The sequence below is a fragment of the Eriocheir sinensis genome, chromosome 8 (genome assembly GCF_024679095.1).
Source record: "Eriocheir sinensis breed Jianghai 21 chromosome 8, ASM2467909v1, whole genome shotgun sequence".
NCBI lineage: Eukaryota > Metazoa > Arthropoda > Malacostraca > Decapoda > Varunidae > Eriocheir > Eriocheir sinensis.
This window is the reverse complement of record NC_066516.1, coordinates 10,041,600-10,064,526: the sequence shown is the minus strand read 5'-3', so window position 1 is coordinate 10,064,526 and position 22,927 is coordinate 10,041,600. Positions and strand designations below refer to the sequence as shown.

Below are 22,927 nucleotides of genomic sequence, written 5' to 3'. Positions count from 1 at the left end.
TCCCTTCTGTCTTCAAACATTTCTTTCCTTTTTTGGGCAATTTATCTGGGCTCCATCCTCTCCCCATCCCTTTATCTTCTCCCTTTCCTTTTCTTTCCTCATCTCTGCTATCTCTTTGTTTCTCCCTCTCCTTCTCCCTCTGTCGTATGGCCTTTCCTTCTTTCGGCAATCTTTTTATTTCTCCCTCTCCCCCTCCCTGTATCTTCTCCCTTTCCTTTCCTTTCCTCTCCCTCTTTTTGCTTCCTTCACTTTTTTTCTCTTCTTATCTTCCCTTCATGTCGTTATTAATATCCCTTGTCTTGTCTCCCTGCTCCCCTCTTCCCCTCTTTCCTCTTTCCTGTCTCTTCTTTCCTCCCCCTGTCCACTGAAAAAATCCACGGCACTCAAAAAGGAGAAAAATGTAGGAAATAAAAAGAATCTGTCTGTCGACACCAATTATTATTTTTTTTTTTTTGCTTTTTGTATTCTTTTGTTGCCCTTGTTCCACCCGAGACGTTGTTCGACATTGGTTCATGTATTATTTTGTGTTCTTGTCATGTTTTTCATTCTTTTTTCTTTGTGTATTTCTCTTCTTTTTCCACCTTTTAATTGCGTTTATTTTCGATGTTTTCCTGAAGCAAGTATTTCGTAACTGGTTGTCTGACTCAATACTGTTTAACATGCTGATCATATATATAATAGTATTTTCTAATAAAAAAATATAGAGGAATTGATTGCTGGTATTTACTTACCTGATTAACAAACTACCTGGCATCAAGCCATTCAAAAGAGTAAATCAAGTAAGCAGATAATGAAACGGTGGAGAGTAAAAAGTGAACATTGGAAAAAAGAAAGAAAAAAAAGAGAAGGAAGGAGAAAAAGAAAACAACTATTGTATAAATAAATATTTGTAACTTTCTGAATATTTACCTGATAGTGGTTGCCATGACAGAACATCCCTGTGACTGACTGCCTAGCTGATTGTCTGTACCTCCATCTGTCATTCTGCCTTGAGTATTTACAAGATGAAATAAATACTAGTCAACACAGTGAAGCACACTCATACATATACAATCACAAAAGTCAAGTTATTTTCACGCTATGTTGTTGATTTGCGCGAGAGCGACTCTTCATAATTTGCTGAAGTGAACCTCTGTATTCGGATATAATATCAGCTGGAGTGTGTTGGTGCTTGCATTTGAGTGTTTATTAGTTTGTGTGTAGGGGGGTGCGGTTGATGGTGTGGGTGTGGATGTGGGTGTGGGTGGGTGTGGAGGGGGGGCGTAACGAAGAACTGGGGTAGGGTAGGAGTCCGATATGTCGCAACTTGCTTCGTGTAACCTCAATTTATCTCCAGAACTGAAGCGCGTCACGGAATGTAATACCAAGGAAAAGATAAGAACGTCACCGGTAATACACATGCGACGAAATTAATTAAGGGACGTTTATTAAGTATTGCTAACAGTTTCCAAACCAGAGTTTTACATATTACAAGACCGTGTTAAAGTTAGCGGTATATACAGTTCGAGGGCATGACTTCGCTGTGGTGCAGACGCGAAGGCAGGAGTACTGACTCATCGGCCACTGCTCTTGAAGGTGTGATGAATATTTGTGTAAAAATGGAGGAAATGATTGGAAAAATACAGCTCAACTTTCTTATCTTTTATAACTTACCAGGGATGTCAAAGTAGTCGTTTTAATGTTTGGTAAATTTTTTTTTTTTTTCAAGCAGTAAGACACGAGAGGAGAAAACAAAGTCAAAGGGGGTAAAGGTTCTGCGAGGGAAGAAGCGCCAGGAAAAGGAGGAATCTGAAAATACTGTTGGTGGAGAGAAGTAAAGTCAAAGCGTTAATTTTGAAATCAATCTCAATATGAAAATCAAATTAATAATGTAAAATGATCTAATTCCCGCAAATACATTTTTGATAGATAAAAATTACGGATCAGGTGCTGGCTATATAAATTCTTATTCCTCCTTTCGATATTTCCAACAAAATATGATTTGGACATTGTTTTATCTTGCTCAATATTGCACGATTCATTTTATTCCTCATTCTAATTGATTCATGTTTGTGGCAATGGACGATAAAGTTGTGAGGAAATCAGTCGAGAGCAAAACTGAGAGCATTGGCCGAGCAAGGCGTTGAAGGTTGGGAGAGGGAGGGTAAGGATGCCGCAATAGATGGGAGTGCTGGGAGGTAGACATTGTTGGGTCACCATAACAAAGTAACAGAGTGTTCACAGATCTCGGAGGACGCGCGTCAGGTGTGTTGCATCAGGCTCCGGTTGGGTGTTGGGCGGGCTGAATTAGCAATGCGTCGCGTCGTGTCACTGTGTAGCTGAGGGAGTCTTCCGCCGCGGGGGTCAAGGGTCATATTCTCAAAGATTTCGACGCCCAGACACATATTTGACAAGGCTTTCGTATGAGATTTTAACATTTCCATGGGTAGTTTTCTGACCCACTTCTTCTGTATCATGAACCTAAGAAAACACTCATGAGAATCCGACTGATCTCCTTTTTGGCCTTTGAAAAAAGGTGATGTGGGAGCTGGAAGCGTCTAATAGAATTGCAACTCAGGTCTTGCCGCGGCTGCGTCTCCTCTGTGGCGGCGGCAATTATTTTTACAACTTTACGGCGGCATTAAGAGTCGGCGGCGGGAAATGAAGCCCGAGCAGAGGCAATTTCATCAGGTTCGCGATACTTTTCCCTCCATTAATTAATTGATTAGTAAGGTGTGAATTATGTATTTGCTCATTAATTAAAAGGTAGATTTTTAGTATGTCCCTGGCGGCCCCAACGCGTCAGGAACACTGGCGCTGCACACACCACCATCACCACCACAACAACACTACCACCACCATAACCACTACAACCCCCAAGTAAAACTCTACCAATATTACCACCACCACCATCTGCAGCCACACCAATAACACCACTACTATATCCATCAAACCCCACCACCGCCACCACCACCACGAATAACCACGTTAATACCACCACCACCGTCGCGAAGCACTTCAATAACACCACCACTACTTTCATCATTCCCACCCCCAAAGCCACCACCAACAACAACATCCCTACCACTATCACCACCACTACCAATAGTTACAACTGGGCAATCAGTTTAATTAAGGTTTTCGTCTTTTTCAGAATTCCGCTTTGCCGTCGCGCTCTCTGATGTCACCACTGCGGGCCTAAGCCTCGCCACAAAGGTAAACCCATTGCTCTCCACGGGAAAGGAAGGGAAAGCAAGTCTCGTTCATCATGGAAATTGCGCGCCAGTAAATATTAGGAACGGAAACACTTTTAAGGCGTCGGCTCTGTGATGTAAAATAGCAAGGGTTAATTATGCATTCATTAACGTTAATCACCTGTTTATGGACCTATCTTTAAAACTGGAACGTAAAACTATATATCAATACCTTCTAAACCTAATTTGCTACCTGGGAATTTTTTACGAATATAATTGAACGCTTGACATTAATATCTGGACGACTTTGCTTCTCTTCAGAATTGCCTTACGTTCCCTGAGTTTTATGATTTTGTTTCGATATATTTGTTTTTATCATTTGTAGTCATCAGCTTCAGTTTCCATATTCTCACTTTTTTTTGCTCATCTTCCTCGTGTTTTCATATCCTCACCTTTATTGCTCCTTCTTCTCTTCCCGTATTCCTCCTCTTCCCGTTTTTTGTTTTGTTTTTGGCTCATCTTCCTCGTCTTTCCATATCCTCACCTTTTATTGCTCGTTTTCCTCCTCTTCCCGTATTTTTCTCCCGTATTCCTCCTCTTCCCGTATTTTTCTCCCGTATTCCTCCTCTTCCCGTATTTTTCTCCCGTATTCCTCCTCTTCCCGTATATGCTGCTTTTCTCTTTCCAAACTGTCGCCTTTTCTTTGCTTCTCCTCTTCCTCTTTCCACAGTGTCACTTTTTTTTTTTTTTTTTTTTGCTCCTCGTATTCTTTCCATATTCCTATCTTTTTTTTTATGCTCCTCTTCCTCCTCTTTCCATGCTGTCACCTTTTTTTGGTCCTCTTTTTTCCTATTCCTCCTCTCTCCCGCTTCTTCTCCTTCTCTTTCCATATCTTTTTTTTCTCCCTCCTCTTCCTATATTCTCACTTTTTTTGCTCCTCTTCCTCCTTTTATTCCCACCTCTTCAGTTCTTCCTCCTCCTCTTTTATTATTATTATTATTATTACCTTTTGCTTTCCTCCTCTTTTCATATTCTCACCTTTTTCCTCTTCTCTCCAGATTTACGTTCATCGCTGCACTGGGACGTCGGTTCTCAGTCACCTTGAACGTCAGTGGCGCGTCGTTCCTTTATATCGGCTCGGACTGGCCGGCGACGTTCCCGTAATTAATAGTGCCGTGCATTTTATTCCGCCAGTAAATATCGCATCGTAAATTAATATACGTGTAATTAATGGTTATCGGCACTGGAGGACACGGCTAATCCCCATCAAGGACGCGAGGATCCATCATATACATGGCGTTATTTTTTCTTCTTTTCCTTTTCCTTGTTTTCTTATTTTACCCTATGACGCACATCGCTAAGTTTTCTGATATCGTCCATACAGTGCTTCTTCCTCACCTGTAATCATTAGCTTCAGTTTCCATATTTTTACCTTTTCTCAAGCTACGTCATCTTCTTTCAACATTACATTATTATTCTCAGTTTCCTCATTTTTTTATTTTTTTATTTTATGCTATTACACAGGTCGCTAAGTTTTCTGATATCGTTTCTATATTTTCTTCCTCTCTCGTAATTATTAGCCTCAAGTCTACATATTCTCTACATATTTTTTTAAGCTACTTCGTTTTAATCAGTTTATCACAACATCGCAGTACTTGTGTTTCCCTTGTTTTCCTATTGTAAACTATTACACACACCGCTGAGTTTTCTGATATCGTTCGTACATCTTTCTTTTCTTTGTTATTTGAAATCTTTAGCTTCTGTTTCCATATATTCTCAAAAAAAAAAAAATCAAGCCATTTCATCTCAATCCGTTTATCAAAAGATTGCATTATTTTTCATTCCCTTGTTTTACTTATTTTCAGATGTAATATATATGCCTGGACTTTCTATTATCTCTCTTATTTTCTTTCTTCTTCATTTGTAATCATAAATTTCAGTTTCCATATTCTCAACGTCTTTCTTTTTCAAGCTACCTCATCTACAGTCTCAATCTCGTTAACAATTTCAGTCTGTTTATCACCACAACAATTATGCTTAACGTCTAAAAGAGATATGGTGCTTAAGCTGCAACAGTCACCCCTTTACCCTATACTGGTCGGTAATAATAAGTTTTGCTGGGTCATCCCCTTACGATCGTACCACTCACCTTCAACTAGAGTATTTGCGCCCAGGACCCGCTTTTCCCTGTACCTACATCTGCGTGGAGGTCGCAGGTTGGGTTAAAGAGTTACGCTGGTCGAGGATATTGCGCGAGGGAGTTCATGAGAGGAGAAGGGGGATAGGTGGAAGGAGGGAGGGGGAAGGGTAGGGAGGGGCAGAAGGAATGGGGAGGGAGGGGGAGGGGGAGGAGGGGGAGGATAAACTCTGTGGGTCGTGAGTTGCGTCTTGGGTGGGTGTAGAGGGGGCAGAGGGGGTGATGAGAGAGAGAGAGAGAGAGAGAGAGAGAGAGAGAGAGAGAGAGAGAGAGAGAGAGAGAGAGAGAGAGAGAGAGAGAGAGAGAGAGAGAGAGAGAGAGAGAGAGAGAGAGAGAGAGAGAGAGAGAGAGAGAGAGAGAGAGATATCAATGAATTAAGGAAGAAAGGAAGCAAGCAAACAAGAAAAGAAGGAAGCAAGAGAGAGAGAGAGAGAGAGAGAGAGAGAGAGAGAGAGAGAGAGAGAGAGAGAGAGAGAGAGAGAGAGAGAGAGAGAGAGAGAGAGAGAGAGAGAGAGAGAGAGAGAGAGAGAGAGAGAGAATGAAGGAAGGGAGGAAGGAAGCAAAGAAGAAAAGAAGGAAGGAAGGAAGAGAGAGAGAGATATGAATGAATGAAGGAAGAAAGGAAGGAAGCAAAGAAGAAAAGAAGGAAGCAAGAGAGAGAGAGAGAGAGAGAGAGAGAGAGAGAGAGAGAGAGAGAGAGAGAGAGAGAGAGAGAGAGAGAGAGAGAGAGAGAGAGAGAGAGAGAGAGAGAGAGAGAGAGAGAGAGATTCTACCGCTTCATGATTTACTTTTTCTACACATTTCTTCACTGAAAAATAATTATCGCAGTGCCTGTTCGTTTGTGCCCCCATCTTGCGCGTCAGTCTGGCGTGTGTAATGTTTGTAGCGTTTTCATGTGGAATGTTTAATTATGCTCTTTGTCACAGCGCGCTAAACACTCTTGACATCCATTCACTGTGCTCACGAAAACTATTTCATCAATCTAATATACGTTTGAACTTGTCAACACCTCAGCCTTACCCTTTTTTCAAATTATGAAGTGAATCAACATCAAAGAGAAGTATTTTATAAACCATTAATACTTGGAGAGAGCGAGGAAGTGAGGGAGGGAGGGAAAAAGTGAATCTTTGATTGATTGAGTGAGTGAGTGAATGAGTGAGTAGGAGTGTCTGAGTGGGTGAGTGAGTGGGTGAGTGGATGAGTGAGTGGATGAGGGAGTAGGAGTGTCTGAGTGGGTGAGTGAGTGGGTGAGTGGGTGAGTGAGTGGATGAGTGAGTGGGTGAGTGGATGAGTGAATGGGTGAGTGGATGAGTGAGCGGGTGAGTGGATGAGTGAGTGGGTGTGTGGATGAGTGAGTGGGTGAGTGGATGAGTGAGTGGGTGAGTGGATGAGTGAGTGGGTGTGTGGGTGTGTGGGTGAATGAGGGAAGGAGGCAGCGAGTGAGTGAGTGAGGGAAGAAGGGAGGGAGCAAAGAAGGAAGGGAATGAGTGAGTGGGAGGAGACTGGGGCACATGAACTACCACACGTGCAGGGAAAACATAGGTGAGCGAAAGCCTGACAAGAAAAAGTTAATCCCTTCTAAAGAGCGGGAAAGGTTAAGAGGCAATTTCCCGTCGCGTTAAAGGAAATTAATTAATGTTCTTTGTAGGATAATCAAGACTACAGTGTACGGCCGAAAAAGACGAGAAATAATCCTACAGGAGGTGATCAGAAATTCTTTTTCTATCTATCTACCTATCTGTCTGTCTATCTATCTATCTATCCATCCATCCATCTGTCCGTCTCCTTACTTTTGCATTCACTTACTAACGTTTTGAGGTAGGAATTAATCATTAACGAGAGCGAAGAGAGAGAGAGAGAGAGAGAGAGAGAGAGAGAGAGAGAGAGAGAGAGAGAGAGAGAGAGAGAGAGAGAGAGAGAGAGAGAGAGAGGACACAAAGTAACACAAAGGAAGAACAAACAACAGCAGACCTGCTGGTCCTTACGAGGCTGTTTGTGACACGCTACACTAACTATCTAATCAAAGGTGGAAGATGAAGGACAGCAAAGGCGAAGGCTCCTCCCCACCCCCCATCCCTCCAGTCAAAGCTAGCAGGAAAGGAAAAAGAACCATGCAGCATGGAAAAACTGCAAGGAAATTTTATAGGAAAGAGGAAAAAACTACCATTACTGCTACCACTAACCGGGCGATAAAAGTGGACAAGGACACCAGAATCCGAAAGAAATTAACGTTATTACGACAATGACAATGCTGGTTGGATTCAAAACACTTGTCTAATCTATTCTTGAAGCCCGTAACTGTTGTACTATCAGCGACATCACAGGGTAGAGAGTTCCAAACATTAACAACTCGATTTAAGAAGAAGTGTTTAGCTTCGTGCGACGAGAATCTTTTACCACTTATCTTCAAATTGTGATTTCTTCTTGTTCTATTTGATCGCTCAATTGTAAAGTAATCTTCCGCATTAATATCACTGAATCCTTTAAACATTTTTGACACTTCTATTAGATCGCCTCGCATTCTTCGTTTTGATAGACTGAATAAATTTACTTCTTTAAGCCTTTGTTCATATGATAAATTTCTCAACCTAGGAATCATCTTTATTACTCTTCGTTGAACCCGTTCCAACTTTTCTGTCTTTCCTGTAGTAGGGAGACCAAAACTGTACACAGTACTCTAGACGGGGTCGAACCAACGAATTATACAGTTTTAATATTACTTTTTCCGATTTATTATTAAAGACTCGTCCGATGAGAGAGAGAGAGAGAGAGAGAGAGAGAGAGAGAGAGAGAGAGAGAGAGAGAGAGAGAGAGAGAGAGAGAGAGAGAGAGAGAGAGAGAGAGAGAGAGAGAGAGAGAGAGAGAGAGAGAGAGAGAGAGAGAGAGAGAGAGAGAGAGAGACTCGGACAGACAGGCAGACGGAGAATCAGTTTACCCCTTCTGCCACCCTATATTCGTCGATGAGTGGAAATTTCTGAAAATGATGAACGTGATGACTCTTCTAAGCTGGCCCTCGTAGTTTTCAATGAGCTGCCAGGCGACGCTCGAGTGCTCACATTTACAGACCCTCAGCGATTATTCCATCTCATTATAAAAAGATTGCGAGACAGTTCCGTAGAATATGTTTTCTAATGTTCCTCTTTCAGTGCGCGATCTGAATAATGGAGGAGAAAGTAGGGGGTTGTTGAGAGTAAGTTGTTTTCCTCTGTCACGCCAGCTTGAAATAGAGAAAGGTTTATGCACTTCATCCTTCACTACTTCAGAGTTATTCTTTGCAGCACTCAGATGGAGGGGAAGCGAGTCTGTTGTCATAACGTTGGATAGGTGTAGAATGAGGAGTCCTGACGTGTAATAGGTGTTCTTTAGAGGGTTAAATTCCTTGACAGAAATGTTTTTGTTTGTTTGTTTTTCGGGTGTTTACGCTCATGACTACATTGTAAAAGAGAATAACAAGTGGTGCTAAATACATAATGCTCTTTCCATAGGCTTAAGTTATGGAGAATGTGCTTAGACAGATAAATAGGCGCACTTAACCTCACCAAAATGTGGAGTACAAACTTGGCGCAGGGACAGTTTTGGGGGGCCATTGAAGGTAACGGGCCAAAGAGTAGCCTATCCGGATATTTTGTTTTTTTCTATTAATGATCCACGAGACATCCTAGAGTTAAATCAGAATATGTGCTTATTTTTGTATTCGTTCATACACACACTGGTAATATTTCTGTGGGGTCTTATTCACTTATTAGAGTTAAATTCTGTTGTGAAAATCAGTCACAAATTCGTGTCAGTGGTAAAAATGAAACTAGGAATTTAAGTTTTGCCACCATGAAATATACACAAATAAATAAATATGAAAGCTCACGAAGTCACAATAAGTGACATTACCTGCTCTACGCAGTAAAAATATGCTATTTCAGGTATCTGATACCCTCAAAATGGGGTGCGCGCTACCTCTGGCCTGGGAGCTAGAGCCTCAACGTTGCCAGATTTTCGTACTTAGCCGATTATAATTCCCGACTTCCTACCCCAAACTGTCTTCTGGGCTCCAATAAGGAAACTAATTTATAGTTATCGTTAAAAGAGCTAGATTCTGATGTTTCTCGGCAATAGTTAGGCGTCAGAAACAGGTAAATACTATGATCTAAGTACGACAATCTGGCAACGGTGGCTATACGTATTTTCATATTTTTGTTCTGTTGTTTATTCAGTGTTGTTTTCAAGAAAAAGAATACTCACAATTTTAATTAGTTTTTGGTTATAAGGATTCTTTACGAAATAGAATTATAACGCTACCTTCTCTACCTTAGGAAACGTCCTGAATCCTGGATCGGCTATGGTGATGTTAGGTGCGCCTATTGCTCCGGTTTTGGTACATGAATTCAAATGTGACACTGCCATCGAATCTGTGGTGTAGTTGTCAGCACTCCTAGCTACAAATCTTTGGGTCTGGATTACATCCTGGCCTCACAAACGCACAGTCCACCCAGCTTTTGGATTGGTCGACAAGTGGAGTCTTTTACACCACAGGCTCGCAAGACAATGAAACAGAAGCGAATGCCAATGCAATGCGCAGCTTAACATATTCCCTTCAATTTACCTTACATATTACATGCATCCACCTGCTACTTTGAAGTTGCTGCTCACAAACTTCAAAGATAAACACACATCTAGCGGAAGCAAGGCACTGGAAGACTTAAATGACCTACTCTGTGACGGAAATCAAGGAACATCCAACAAATTATGATACACGAGAGGATGAGACGAACCAACAGGACTCGTTATTTGGAAAAACAAAGAGTAGACGATAAAAAACAATTAGTAAACATACTAATAGCCTGTCTATGTTGCTCTCAGTTCAACATTTGAAGGATCCCGTAAAGCCTGGTACAAGCTGGCTGGTTATTGACGCATCGCTTTCCAGTAGAATGCAGACAGCAAAATACATGGGTAGGCGGTGGCCGAAGTGATAGCGTACTGGACCCACATTCGCCGCGTGATGGACGACGCGGGTTCGAATCCTCACGCTACCACTCGGATTTTTCAGTCACCGCCGAGTGGCTTAAAACTACCCACATGCTGTCCTGAAGACCATCCATCAACCCGGACTCTAGAGAAGACCAATGAGGCGGCATGAGCCAATGCTGCAGGCCTGCGCCAGACGCCGCTGGGCCGACCATCAGGCCGGGCTGGGCAGACCATCAGGCCCCACCCCCAGAAGATGCCTGCCGGCCAGCGAGGCAGCTACAAGCAAAAAAAAAAAAAAAAAAAAAATGGGTGGAAAAAAATATAGATTGTCCTTTCGCCTTAGCCCTCAGGAAGTTAGTCAGCATAGTGCCGTGAGTGCAGTACTATTGGTACCGGGTGCTGATGAAAAAAATATCTCGTTAATCCTGTCTACGATGCATATACCTAACGACTCTAACTCACGTGACGCCTCAGGAGCAGCCACGGCGTTTAGGTGCCAAGAAGACGGTCACCGAGGCATCGCACAGCCTTGACTGACACCCCAGCACGACACCAGCTCAGGGAACTTTCGCAGACCAGTCGATACTTCAAGGGACATCATGATAAATTACTGCCATTTCATCTCCATTATATGTAGATTATGTAACAATGGAATTTTATTTATGTACAACTGTAATATATATTTCTAGTATATTGTCGTTAGCGTATATATTAATATGAAATTAGGTATTAGAACAAATGACGGAGAATTACTTATATCCTAATCTGTATATGTTAAGTGCGCGCGCGCACACACACACACACACACACACACACACACACACACACACACACACACACACGAAAGAGAGAGAGAGAGAGAGAGAGAGAGAGAGAGAGAGAGAGAGAGAGAGAGAGAGAGAGAGAGAGAGAGAGAGAGAGAGAGAGAGAGAGAGAGAGAGAGAGAGAGAGAGAGAGAGAGAGAGACCCGAAAACAATAAACCAACTTCAAGCTTCTTTATCCGACAGGAAAACTTACCCGCGGACTCGGATCAGGAACCCAGAAAAAAGGTGAAAATTAAGCTAAAGGCACACGATTTAGCAGAAAAACGAACGGTGTAGAGCGTATTATCGCTTAGAGGTAAATGAGAGAGAGTGACTGGGTTAAAAAGGAGAAGAATCGGAAGGGGAAAGGGAATGTGAGAAGGAAGGTGAAGCGGATAAGAGAGCGAGTAATATCCTGGACATATTGTTGCACGGGAGAAGGCAGAATACAGCAATTTCCCTCACGCCGAAGTGGTTGGAAGGATCGTGTGAATGTGTGTGTGTGTGTGTGTGTGTGTGTGTGTGTGTGTGTGTGTGTGTGTGTGTGTGTGTGTGTGTGTGTGTGTGTGTGTGTGTGTGTGTAAGTAAGTAAGTAAGTAAGTAAAGGTTTATTGCTAACATATTTAGAACAAAGGTTTACAATTATTTAACTTTGAATATAATAGCTACGGTCCGTCGAGCCGAAGCTCCATGACGAACGTCGTGATTAATATTTTTGAGGGAGGGAGCAAAAAAATCATTCAATGCTACATAACTAATGACCGCTCTTTACATTATGACATGAACCCAAATTGAAGACATCCAAGTAACAGTTTGAATAACAATAGTCAAACAATACGGATAATAATTACATACACACACAAAAAAAAACGTACAGTAGTAACAAAAATGACAATGATAACTGTAATAATAATTACAAATAAAGATAATCATTACAATAATAATATTGCTAATCAATACAGTTAAACTAATAGTAATATTAATAAAGATAATATTAATACTGTAATAAGAGTAATAATAATAATAATAATAATAATAATAATAATAATAATAATAATAATAATAATAATAATAATATAATAGATAATAGATAACAACAATAATAAAATACTAGTAATAAAGACTAAACAGGATGGATGAAGTACTACAAGTTATTACGGAAACACATATACTTTGCTGATAAAGTTATTATAATGTGTGTGTGTGCATATGTGTGTGTGTGTGTGTGTGTGTGTGTGTGTGTGTGTGTGTGTGAGAGAGAGAGAGAGAGAGAGATGTAAATAGGTTTTCTCCTTCGCCTCGGCCATTGTGTATTCCCTTCCACGCAACACTGTGTTGTGTGTCCTAGTCTTCTTGGGTTAGTATAATATCGTTTAATATATTCACTGTTTAAATCCAATAAATGTCAGATCGAAAGTTATGTAGGAAATGGAAGATGTTCGCAATATGAGGGGAAAAAAAACTGTTGTAATTTTTTATTGAAGTACATATGGTGAAATACAGTAAATCATGGCTGTTACTAAAGTATAGTGGGCTTATTGAGGAGAGGGTAGCCTGCTTATTTTGAGACACTGACTACTTTTTTGCAAAAAAAAAAAAAAAAATCATATTGTAAGTATTAACTTCAACATTATCCGAGTATAGTAGTGGAAGAGATGAAAAAGTGAATATTGGTAAGCTTGGACACCATTAAGGGTAGAAAGCAATCAGGAAAACTCTACTATCCAATAAAAACAATGGGAAGATTTATTCTCCATGCAGGGGGTGGGGGGGGCATATTGGTGGAGACAATACAGAACTTCAGTCCTCGAGGAACATGATTTAGCAATGCATGAGCTGTAAACCAACTTCAAGCTTCTTTACCCGACAGGAAAACTTACCCGCGGACTCGGATCAGGAACCCAGAAAAAAGGTGAAAATTAAGCTAAAGGCACACGATTTAGCAGAAAAACGAACGGTGTAGAGCGTATTATCGCTTAGAGGTAAATGAGAGAGAGTGACTGGGTTAAAAAGGAGAAGAATCGGAAGGGGAAAGGGAATGTGAGAAGGAAGGTGAAGCGGATAAGAGAGCGAGTAATATCCTGGACATATTGTTGCACGGGAGAAGGCAGAATACAGCAATTTCCCTCACGCCGAAGTGGTTGGAAGGATCGTGTGAATGTGTGTGTGTGTGTGTGTGTGTGTGTGTGTGTGTGTGTGTGTGTGTGTGTGTGTGTGTGTGTGTGTGTGTGTGTGTGTGTGTGTGTGTGTGTGTGTGTGTGTGTGTGTGTGTGTGTGTGTGTGTGTGTGTGTGTGTGTGTGTGTGTGTGTGTGTGTGTGTGTAAGTAAGTAGGTAAGTATAAGTTTATTGCTAACAATTTTAGAACAAAGGTTTACATTTATTTAACTATACAATAGCTACGGTCCGTCGAGCCGAAGCTCCATGACGGACGTCGTGATTAATATTTTTGAGGGAGTGAGAAAAAAAAGTCAATGCTACATAACTAATGACAGCTATTTACATTATGACATGAACCCAAATTGAAGACATCCAAGTAACAGTTTGAATAACAATAGTCAAAACAATACGGATAATAATTACACACACAAAAAAACGTACAATAATAAGAAAAAAGACAATGATAACTGTAATAATAATTAAAAATAAAAATAATCATTATAATAATAACATTGCTAATCAATACAATTAAACTAATAGTAATATTAATAAAGATAATAATAATACTGTAATTAGAGTAATAATAATAATAATAATAATAATAATAATAATAATAATAATAATAATAATAATAATAATAATAATAATAATAATAATATAAGAGATAATAGATAACAACAATAATAAAATACTAGTAATAAAGAGAGAGAGAGAGAGAGATGTAAATAGGTTTTCTCCTTCGCCTCGGCCATTGTGTATTCCCTTCCACGCAACGCTGTATTGTGTGTCCTAGTCTTCTTGGGTTAGTATAATATCGTATAATATATTCACTGTTTAAATCCAATAAATGTCAGATCGAAAGTTATGTAGGAAATGGAAGATGTTCGCAATATGAGGGGAAAAAAAACTGTTGTAATTTCGTCTTGAAGTTTTCAGTAACATCCATGGTGAAATACAGTAAATCATGGCTGTTACTAAAGTATAGTGGGCTTATTGAGGAGAGGGTAGCCTGCTTATTTTGAGACACTGACTACTTTTTTGCAAAAAAAAAAAAAAAATCATATTGTAAGTATTAACTTCAACATTATCCGAGTATAGTAGTGGAAGAGATGAAAAAGTGAATATTGGTAAGCTTGGACACCATTAAGGGTAGAAAGCAATCAGGAAAACTCTACTATCCAATAAAAACAATGGGAAGATTTATTCTCCATGCAGGGGGTGGGGGGGGCATATAATATTGGTGGAGACAATACAGAACTTCAGTCCTCGAGGAACATGATTTAGCAATGCATGAGCTGTAAACTGTCTCTACACTTTTACGTCGCCGGAGAACACGTGACAGATTCTGATTTAAAGCAAACCAAGAACGATTGTTGTAAACGAGGCATGTGTGATATCGACGAATGGGGGATATAAATTAAGTCTGGAAAGTTTGTGTCGAGCTCTGAAGTTGAGAAATTGAGGTTGTGAGCCATTAAAGGGCACTTAAGTTCATGGTTAGTATACACCATAAGTCTCGGAAAGAATAATTAGTCAGCAAGATCTATGAAAGCATTGTTGGTGAGTCGAACAGAAAAGGTTTAGCTCGAATCCGGGTTAAAAAAAAAGTATAAAGTGCGTGATTGCTAGGAGTTGGAAGGCTGAGGTATATTTTATTGGCTGCCTTTTTCTTTTCGACAGCAAAAATGTCTGATAGAACGAAGACTTTTTTTTAGCATGTCTTGAGGTGAAAACTACACACTCCCATAAAATATACGAAACACATTCAGCATTTTTTTCTTCATTAGTATAAAATCTATTGGGACGGTATTTTGCACTGCACTTTGCACCTGCTAACGACGCTTGGCTGCTGTTACACACACACACACACACACACACACACACACACACTGACCCCGAGGACTCCGATACAATTATTTCCGAATCCACTCTCAAGAATTCGGCTAACGGTGTGCTTCGTTTTCGGGTCCGGAAGTGTGGAGACTTTATGGAAACGTATAGGAGCGGCGGGAAGTTCCCTCGCCGGTGTAATGAAGCAGACGGGAATAGCTTCTCCTCCTCCTCCTCCTCCTCCTCTTCCTTCTCTTCCTTCTCCTCCTCCTCCTTCATGCTTCACGAATATTGAGCACACGGGACCTCGGACTCACCTCGAACTTCGCCTCGGAAAAAGTTAAAAGGACGAGAAGTGTTTGGTTTCCACGGCGTTTGAAACAATAACAAGAAGAAACTAAAGTTGGGAGACACAGCGCGGCTGTCATGGAAGGCGTCGACGGGAGACAAGACTTTTTTGTAATTCCTCGAACCTTCCTTCCTTCCTTCCTTTAGTTGGCAAAGTAGTTCTCAATCAAATTTTCTGGATTAAACGGAGAGAAAGGAAGAAAAATATAAAAGACGAAAGAATAAGTGAATCAGTCAGGAGGTTGGAAAGGTAAGGTTCATATTTAAATGGGGAGAGAAAGGGACGGCAATACAAGGGCCAAAAATCACGAATTATAAGAGAAATGAATCCGTTATGAAAAGGACAAAAAAGGAAAAAAAATGTCTAAACTGAACGCATCCTTGATATCTCTAGGAAAACTTAACCCAAGTATACCAGCTCTGAAAAAAAAAGAATGTGTTAAAGAAAAGAATCTCCCATAAATCGATATGTCCCTGACCATTAGACAACATAAATATATGCACACAAAAAGAACGGTGGGGGATTTATCGAGCAGTTCTTTTCTTGAATCGGCAAAATGGATGTAAAACTGACCCCAAATATTCCAGTGATAAAAAAATGGAATGTCTCATCAAATAAGTAGCCTTCACGAACCGATCGAAGTGCTTGAATAGTAGACAAGCATACATGCATACATAAGGGCAGGTGGAGGCTTCATCGTCAAGTATCTTTGTTACGCATAAGTGTTTGTTTGTTGAGTCAGTGCACGTCATTGCCTACCTGTTTTTTTCTCGGCATAACCCACACGTCACGACCTTCACAGATAGCCATATCACCCTCTTACCTACGCCTCAAGACCGCCCGTCACATCAATTAGCACAACCATTACTACTCGATGTCTTTATTTCTCTCACTATATCACATCTCCTTGGTACAGTGGTCAGTACGACTATATAGCTACAAATTCACGGGCCTGGGCCTGAATTCGAATCCTGGCTGTGCAGTCTGCGCGCAGCTACCCAGCTCTTCATCCCACCATTTGGGCAAGGCCAATAAATCGGTACCTGGGGAAACCCCGGAACGATGAGCTGTGGCATCCGGATGTTGCACTGGCCCTGTGTACCGGGAGAGTGGTTTCTCACCCACCACAGGCTCAAGAGTCAATGCACCGGAGATGAGCACCGAGGCCGCGCGTAGCTGGTGTGCCCCAGCCTTGCCCACTCCTCTGAGTCTGGGTCGGATCCCGTCACAGGCTTCAAAACAATAAACGCCAGGAGGGCGGCAGGTCCAAGGCTGACACATCCAGGGGAAGGAGTTGGCTCCTACGAGTACTCGGTAGGCGGCCGCCTCGTTATTGCCGCCGCCACCACAAAGTTTTGTTTCTCTCAGACTTCAAGATCAAGCCAGTGTGGGTGTTTCACCGTATGTGTTAGTGTACATCCACGAACATCCATTTCTCTATAAACAATTATCATTTCAGATTTCTTTTTTCATGTTCTATATAATGTTTCTCAGCTTGTTGTGAAGACAGTAGGCTGCCCACCCATGGTCCCCCCAGGGATAACATTACGGACCTCCCTGAGTTAAGACCAAGGCCTCCTCTTAGGGGCCTTGGCTAGGACCCCTATACTTATCTCTTAATTCTCACCCTGTACCCTTCCCGATCCTACCCTCCGTCCCCTTACCTAGCAGCCCACTCCCACCGAACCATCCCCAGCCGCTCTGCACCTACTACATCACTCCCACCAACGCATCCCCATCAGGCCTGACAGCTCGCATCACGTTTAGATTCCGGCGTAATGACTAACCCACACCCACCCCGGAGGAGAGAGGGGCGGGAAAGGGTTGGAATTTTAGTGTTTCAGAGTTAGAGCAATTTATTTCCTCCTAGCTATAAGGGAGAGGAGACCAGGGGGGAAAGGGGAGAGGGGAGAGGAACTGCTGGACGGTCTGTACACCGACGGAAACAGTATTGTGCTGTGCCCTGTGACTGGTAATTACTGAGCTCTTTGTGAAGGTCTCTGTTGGGTAATACTGAATAATCTTTGCTGCCCCGCCTCACCTGCTGACCCAATTAGTTGTGTTAGGCGAACGTACATATTTCAAGGTTAGAGGCAAACAAATTAACACGAAAAGTTAAAACATTGGAAGTATCCCGGTGAAACAATGTACGTACGCTGGTTAGTGTCTGTGTGTGTGTGTGTGTGTGTGTGTGTGTGTGTGTGTGTATAATTATCTAAGTAATTCGTACGTAAATGTGGCTGGGGACGGAATCGAACAACCTATTCTTACTTAAACTTTTCGGCGCCCAAGCCCGCACACACACACACACACACACACACACACACACACACACACACACACACACACACACACACACACACACACACACACACACTCACACTCATTTGACAAGGCCTGCTATAGGAGTTGTGAGCCTTTCCATGGTAGTAGTGTGACGAAGCTTCTGTACCATGAACGTGAAAAAAAGCTCATGAGAACCCGATTAATCTCTCTTTTGGTCTTTGGATGTAGTTGATGTGAGAGGCGGAAGCGTCCAAGAACGCCGACCATAGAGTTCTGCGTGCCTTGTCGTGAGTTTGCTCCTGATTGTCACTGGCTGGTCAACGCGTGGGTGATAGAAGGGAAGGCGCATGAAGAACCGGCAGTGTGGCGGCCTTGGCGACACCTGGCGGGCAGGTGAGGGAAGAGCGGTGTTATGTAGCACTTTTTACCTGCGGAATTCCCCGTGATTAAGCTGAAACTACTATTTTTTTCTAGTTTTTGTCTTTCTTTTTTATTTTATTTCTGTCTATCCAGCTTTCTCTTTTCTTTTCTTTCTCTTTCTTTCTTTTCCTTTCTTTCTGTCTATATTTATTCATTTATTTATTTACTCTCTCTCTCTCTCTCTCTCTCTCTCTCTCTCTCTCTCTCTCTCTCTCTCTCTCTCTCTCTCTCTCTCTCTCAAACCTAATATAGTTATCATACTCTTATCTATATTTGTTCTCCCCATCGCTCCTCGTCATAGCCTTCCATATATCTCTTGCACTCTTTACAGTCTTCTCCACTCCTCCTTCCTTCATCATCCTTTTATCTCCTCCTCCTTCCTTCATCCTCCTTTTATCTCCTCCTCCTCCTCCTCCACCTCCTCCTCTTCCTCCTCCTCCTCCTCCTTAGGGAAAGCTCCAGGGTGAAATTAGAGCAGACAAGTGTCACGGAGGCTGAGAAACGACGGTCTTTGTCATAATTTTACACTCATGATAAATTACGGCGAGAGAGAGAGAGAGAGAGAGAGAGAGAGAGAGAGAGAGAGAGAGAGAGAGAGAGAGAGAGAGAGAGAGAGAGAGAGAGAGAGAGAGAGAGAGAGAGAGAGAGAGTGTGTGTGTGTGTGTGTATTAGTTCAGTGTGTCTGTCTTTAATCAACTTTGCCCTATGGCGTCTACAGGTTCTTTTATCAACTTTTATTTCGCTGATACCAACGAAATTCCTGACATATCGAAATACCTACGTGACATTTTTAAATACTTGACATTATTAGTTGACGTCATCAGCCCACCAGCTTCCCCATAGCCCCCCCTCCCCCCCCCGCCCCCCCATCACAACCCCTCTCCCCTATGCAGCCCCAGTCTATGTACTTTCCACGATCGTTTTCGCCACATATCATTCGCCCTTTCATTCTCTTCCTCCTCGTCCCCTTCTTCTGTTGCCTTCTTTGCCCGTATCACTTCATCTTCCTTCTCCTCCTCCTCTTCCTCCCCCTCTACCTCTTCCTCTTCGTCTTCCTCTTCTTTCGTCTCCTCTACCTCTTTCTCTTCCTCCTGCTGTTGCTCCTCCGCCGCCACCTCCTCCTCTTCCTCGCAGCATGACAGAGTGAGTGTCTGGGGATCTGTCTCCCCGCGTGAATAAAACTCTCCTCCTCGCTCGTGCTGGTCGTGATGTCTCCTCAGATTTATTACCGCGCGTTGCTGGAGATTCTTGTCCGCCGTCATATTGCTGAGCGTCTCCTCGTCGACGTTTTCTATGAGCCATAATCGCATTCATTCCTCAAGCTTCCATGGGCCACGAACGCACTGCCGCCTGAGTGAGTCCCCCCGTCGCCCCGGCCATCGAGGAACGTCACTCATGCAGGGAGGGAGTCGTGTGTCAGTGTCAGGTGCTCCCGGCCGTCACCTGAGTCGCGGGTCTCGTCTTGAACAGTAGGAGGAGGGAAGCGCAAGACTGTCGGATTCATTGTGCCTCGAGGTATCCATCCTATCCCTGTGAAGACGGTGCTCGGTGGTGCCAGCGGCGTGAAGGTTTGATGGGTTTGTTCCAGCCATGATGTACACTGGTTCTTTGATTTCGATATATGCCGCGAGACATTCAGAAGTCGAATTGGTTTTGTCTGCGGCTCAGTCGTCTTGTTCACTGGTTCAGTCGCTGTCGTTATCCAGAAGATCCATTTCATTCACAGTTAAGATAAAATTGAGCATAATCGCGATAAGTTATTCCTTAAAACTTCGACTGGTTATCCTCTTAGCTCGGCAGATGTAGGTATTTAAATGTGTCAGTTATTTTATTGCTCTTCGAGGTATCGCGTTCTCTGGTACAACTTTTGAAAACGTGTACTCGTAATATTGTATTTTTTTAAAGTTATTCTTCCTGCCCATCATTTCAAGCAAACTTTTTCGCACACCTTTCTCATCCGTGGCACGAAGAAACAAAATGTCACTTCCTTGCACTGGCTTTGGAGACGCGTCCTTGATTTTCGCAGCAAGACGTCGGAGCGATGACCTTCCTTTGTCTTGTGTCGTCTTACCGCCTTCCAGGAAAGGCAGTGGGTTATGAGTCCACTGTCTACTTTCTGGAAATAAAGACAACATTATTTTGCGCGTGACGAGTAAACATGAATGGTAAATATCCTCCCATCTGTTGCTGCCTTTTCTACTGTCAGAGGTGTCAAGTACTAGTTAGTGATAGTTCGTGTATGCTTCCGAGAATACGTGAATGGTCTGATTTTTATCGTTAAGAAATTATATTTTGTCTGTAAAGAAGGCGCACTTCATTATACGCACCCATGTGGAGAGAAGTGTTTCTCTTTAATCCCTTTCCTTGGTAGGCTTCAAAATAGCTTGCCTCCCGAATTTTTATATTTTTAAAATTATTTTTATTAAAAAAATATATAGTACCTGAAATCAACAAACATGCTTCAATTTCGGGGAGACTAACCTGCAGTAGTCAGGGCACGAAGCTGGTCTCAGGGGCTCTATTTCGAGCCCCACCGTCGACTAAGTACTTTTTAGCCACTGTCAGGTGGCCAAAGATCCCTTACACTTTGTCTTATTAACTCCACTTCAGCGACTTTTGTCAAGAGGGAGGAGTACCCGCGGTTAGCAAAAATATAAAAAATAATAAAAATAATAAAACACCGCCACCGGGCTGGGGCTGATCACAAGATGTCCTCAGAGTAGCCCACCGGCGGAAAGACTCCACATAAAAAAGATAATAATTTGCGATGTTCTCTTATGTTTATTTGTTTGTTCATATTAATTTTCTTGTGAACAGAATTTAGGAGTTCCTAGCAATGTCTCTTTCTTGTATGTCACTGAATTTGTATTACTGATTGTATGAACAAATTTTCCATTCAGCCAGGAAGGATCTCGCCAAAGAAAACTTGGACGATATCATATGAGGCGTATCGTGTAATAGGGGCGACCTGCCATTTTTATAGTTTTGAGAAAATCACGTTTAAAGAAAAGTTTTCAAAATTGTCTGTAACTCTGCTATTTATTGGTGGATTTAAGCGTTTTATGTGTTAATGAAAATCTTGAACCAAAAGCCATTCGACTACATAAATTTTTTTTTTACCATAATAGCAAGAATTAGCCTTCCTTTCAGGGTGAAAACATAGATTGTTGGAGCTACGTGTTCAGAAATTCTAGGTTTTGGGACACTTTCCTTTTGTATTTGATTATTTATGGATTGGTTTTCATGTTTTTAGTCACTAAAGATTACTTTCATCAAGGGATATTCTATTATGTTCAGAAAAATAACCCAAAACGTAAAAAAATATAACCTCATTCTATAGGTCTAATAAAAAAAGAATTGGTCAGTTTCCCTCCATGGTTTATATTGAAAATATAGGCACAGAAGGATGCTGACTGCGTGACGTCACAGCCACGGGAGTAGGGAACAATCACCGCATTGGCTAAGCCGCTCGCCTCTTTAAAAGAGACTGCCACACACTACACACCCCACGCCGTGCGAGTTTGACAAAAAAAAAAAATCACGCAACTTTAGCCTTATGAATCATCCCCTCTAAGGTCGCCTTTCCCTTAGCTTGCCTCACCACATGATGCGGCAAGAATTCAGCTATCAGAAGCTGCCTAAAACTCAAAACCGCTCGATTTGGCTTGGTCGTCCCTTTTACACTATACGCCTCATATGCTCTTCACGTATTGTTCTCTGGTAGTTTTGTAACTCCAAAAAATCATGTTTTCCACTTCCATCCTCCAACAATACAACTCTTCGTTATGGAAGAAAAGACGACAGTACGCATGTGCTGCTTCCCACGAACAACCCACTTCTACATCACCCCCCTCCCACCCCTCACATCCGTCGTCCCTTCCTCCTACCCACGCCACCACACAGGCACATGTCGTAGTACGTGACATGTGTTTGTATTTCTCTGTTTTCCCGGGACATGGTTTGCCGGACCGATAACGTACACCTTGCTTACTTAAGTCATCACGTGCCATCCTTGTATAAGCTGTCAGTTGCAGCGGTGCCAATTTGTTATATTCTATATTTATCGTATTTTATCTCGTAAAAGCATAGATACCTGCATAGATCTTTTGTACACATGTCAACGCATATAATACATTACTTCCAAGACATTTCGGTCCACCATGCTCCTCCAGGCCTCACCCTGTCCCGGAAACCATAGCTGAGGTAACAAACAGGAAGTGGTTATTAGTAACCGAAATGCATAAATTTTTCGAAAATTGTTACTGAAAAAGAGTCTCCCAGTGAAATGTTTGTGATCATAAATTTCAATGTTCATGCATGGAACACTGCTAGCGGCTGGTTCCAAAGCTTAAACTCCGCTATGCCTCGTCGTCCAGCAACACAATCTTCTTATTACGGTAAAGGGGAAACTGTAGCTTAGCTCTTCACCCAGATTATTCACCTAACATTTGATCGTTCGCTATGGAAGGGAAAGTTATATGCCGGCCAAGCTGACCGCCGCATGTTCAGTCCTAAATCCGGTCTGAGGCCGTCGGGGTCATAACGAAAACCACTGATGCTGCCCGATGAAAATTCTTTGTTAATCACCTTGTACTACATATATCATTTTGCTCTAAATTAAGTTGTCCGAAGCATATGCGTGTCTTGCTGCAGTATCATCGTTATATATTTTTAGAATCTGAGTTTTTTCACTTATATAAGCTAACCACGTGGGGCTCACCGCATGAGGATCGCGCGCCACTTGG

At 42.1% G+C, this 22,927-nt stretch overlaps 1 protein-coding gene across 1 annotated transcript in view; it reads left to right on the top strand.

Annotated features, from left to right (window-relative positions):
• LOC126995340 (uncharacterized) overlaps nt 1–13,102 on the top strand; it is a 112,046-nt gene extending 98,944 nt beyond the window's left edge. The window contains exons 4-5 of the mRNA XM_050854820.1: nt 3,134–3,195; nt 13,010–13,102. Of these exons, the coding sequence (XP_050710777.1) occupies nt 3,134–3,195; nt 13,010–13,102 (155 nt within the window). The remainder of the gene's footprint in view (nt 1–3,133; nt 3,196–13,009) is intronic.
• Nucleotides 13,103–22,927: the final 9,825 nt, after the last annotated feature.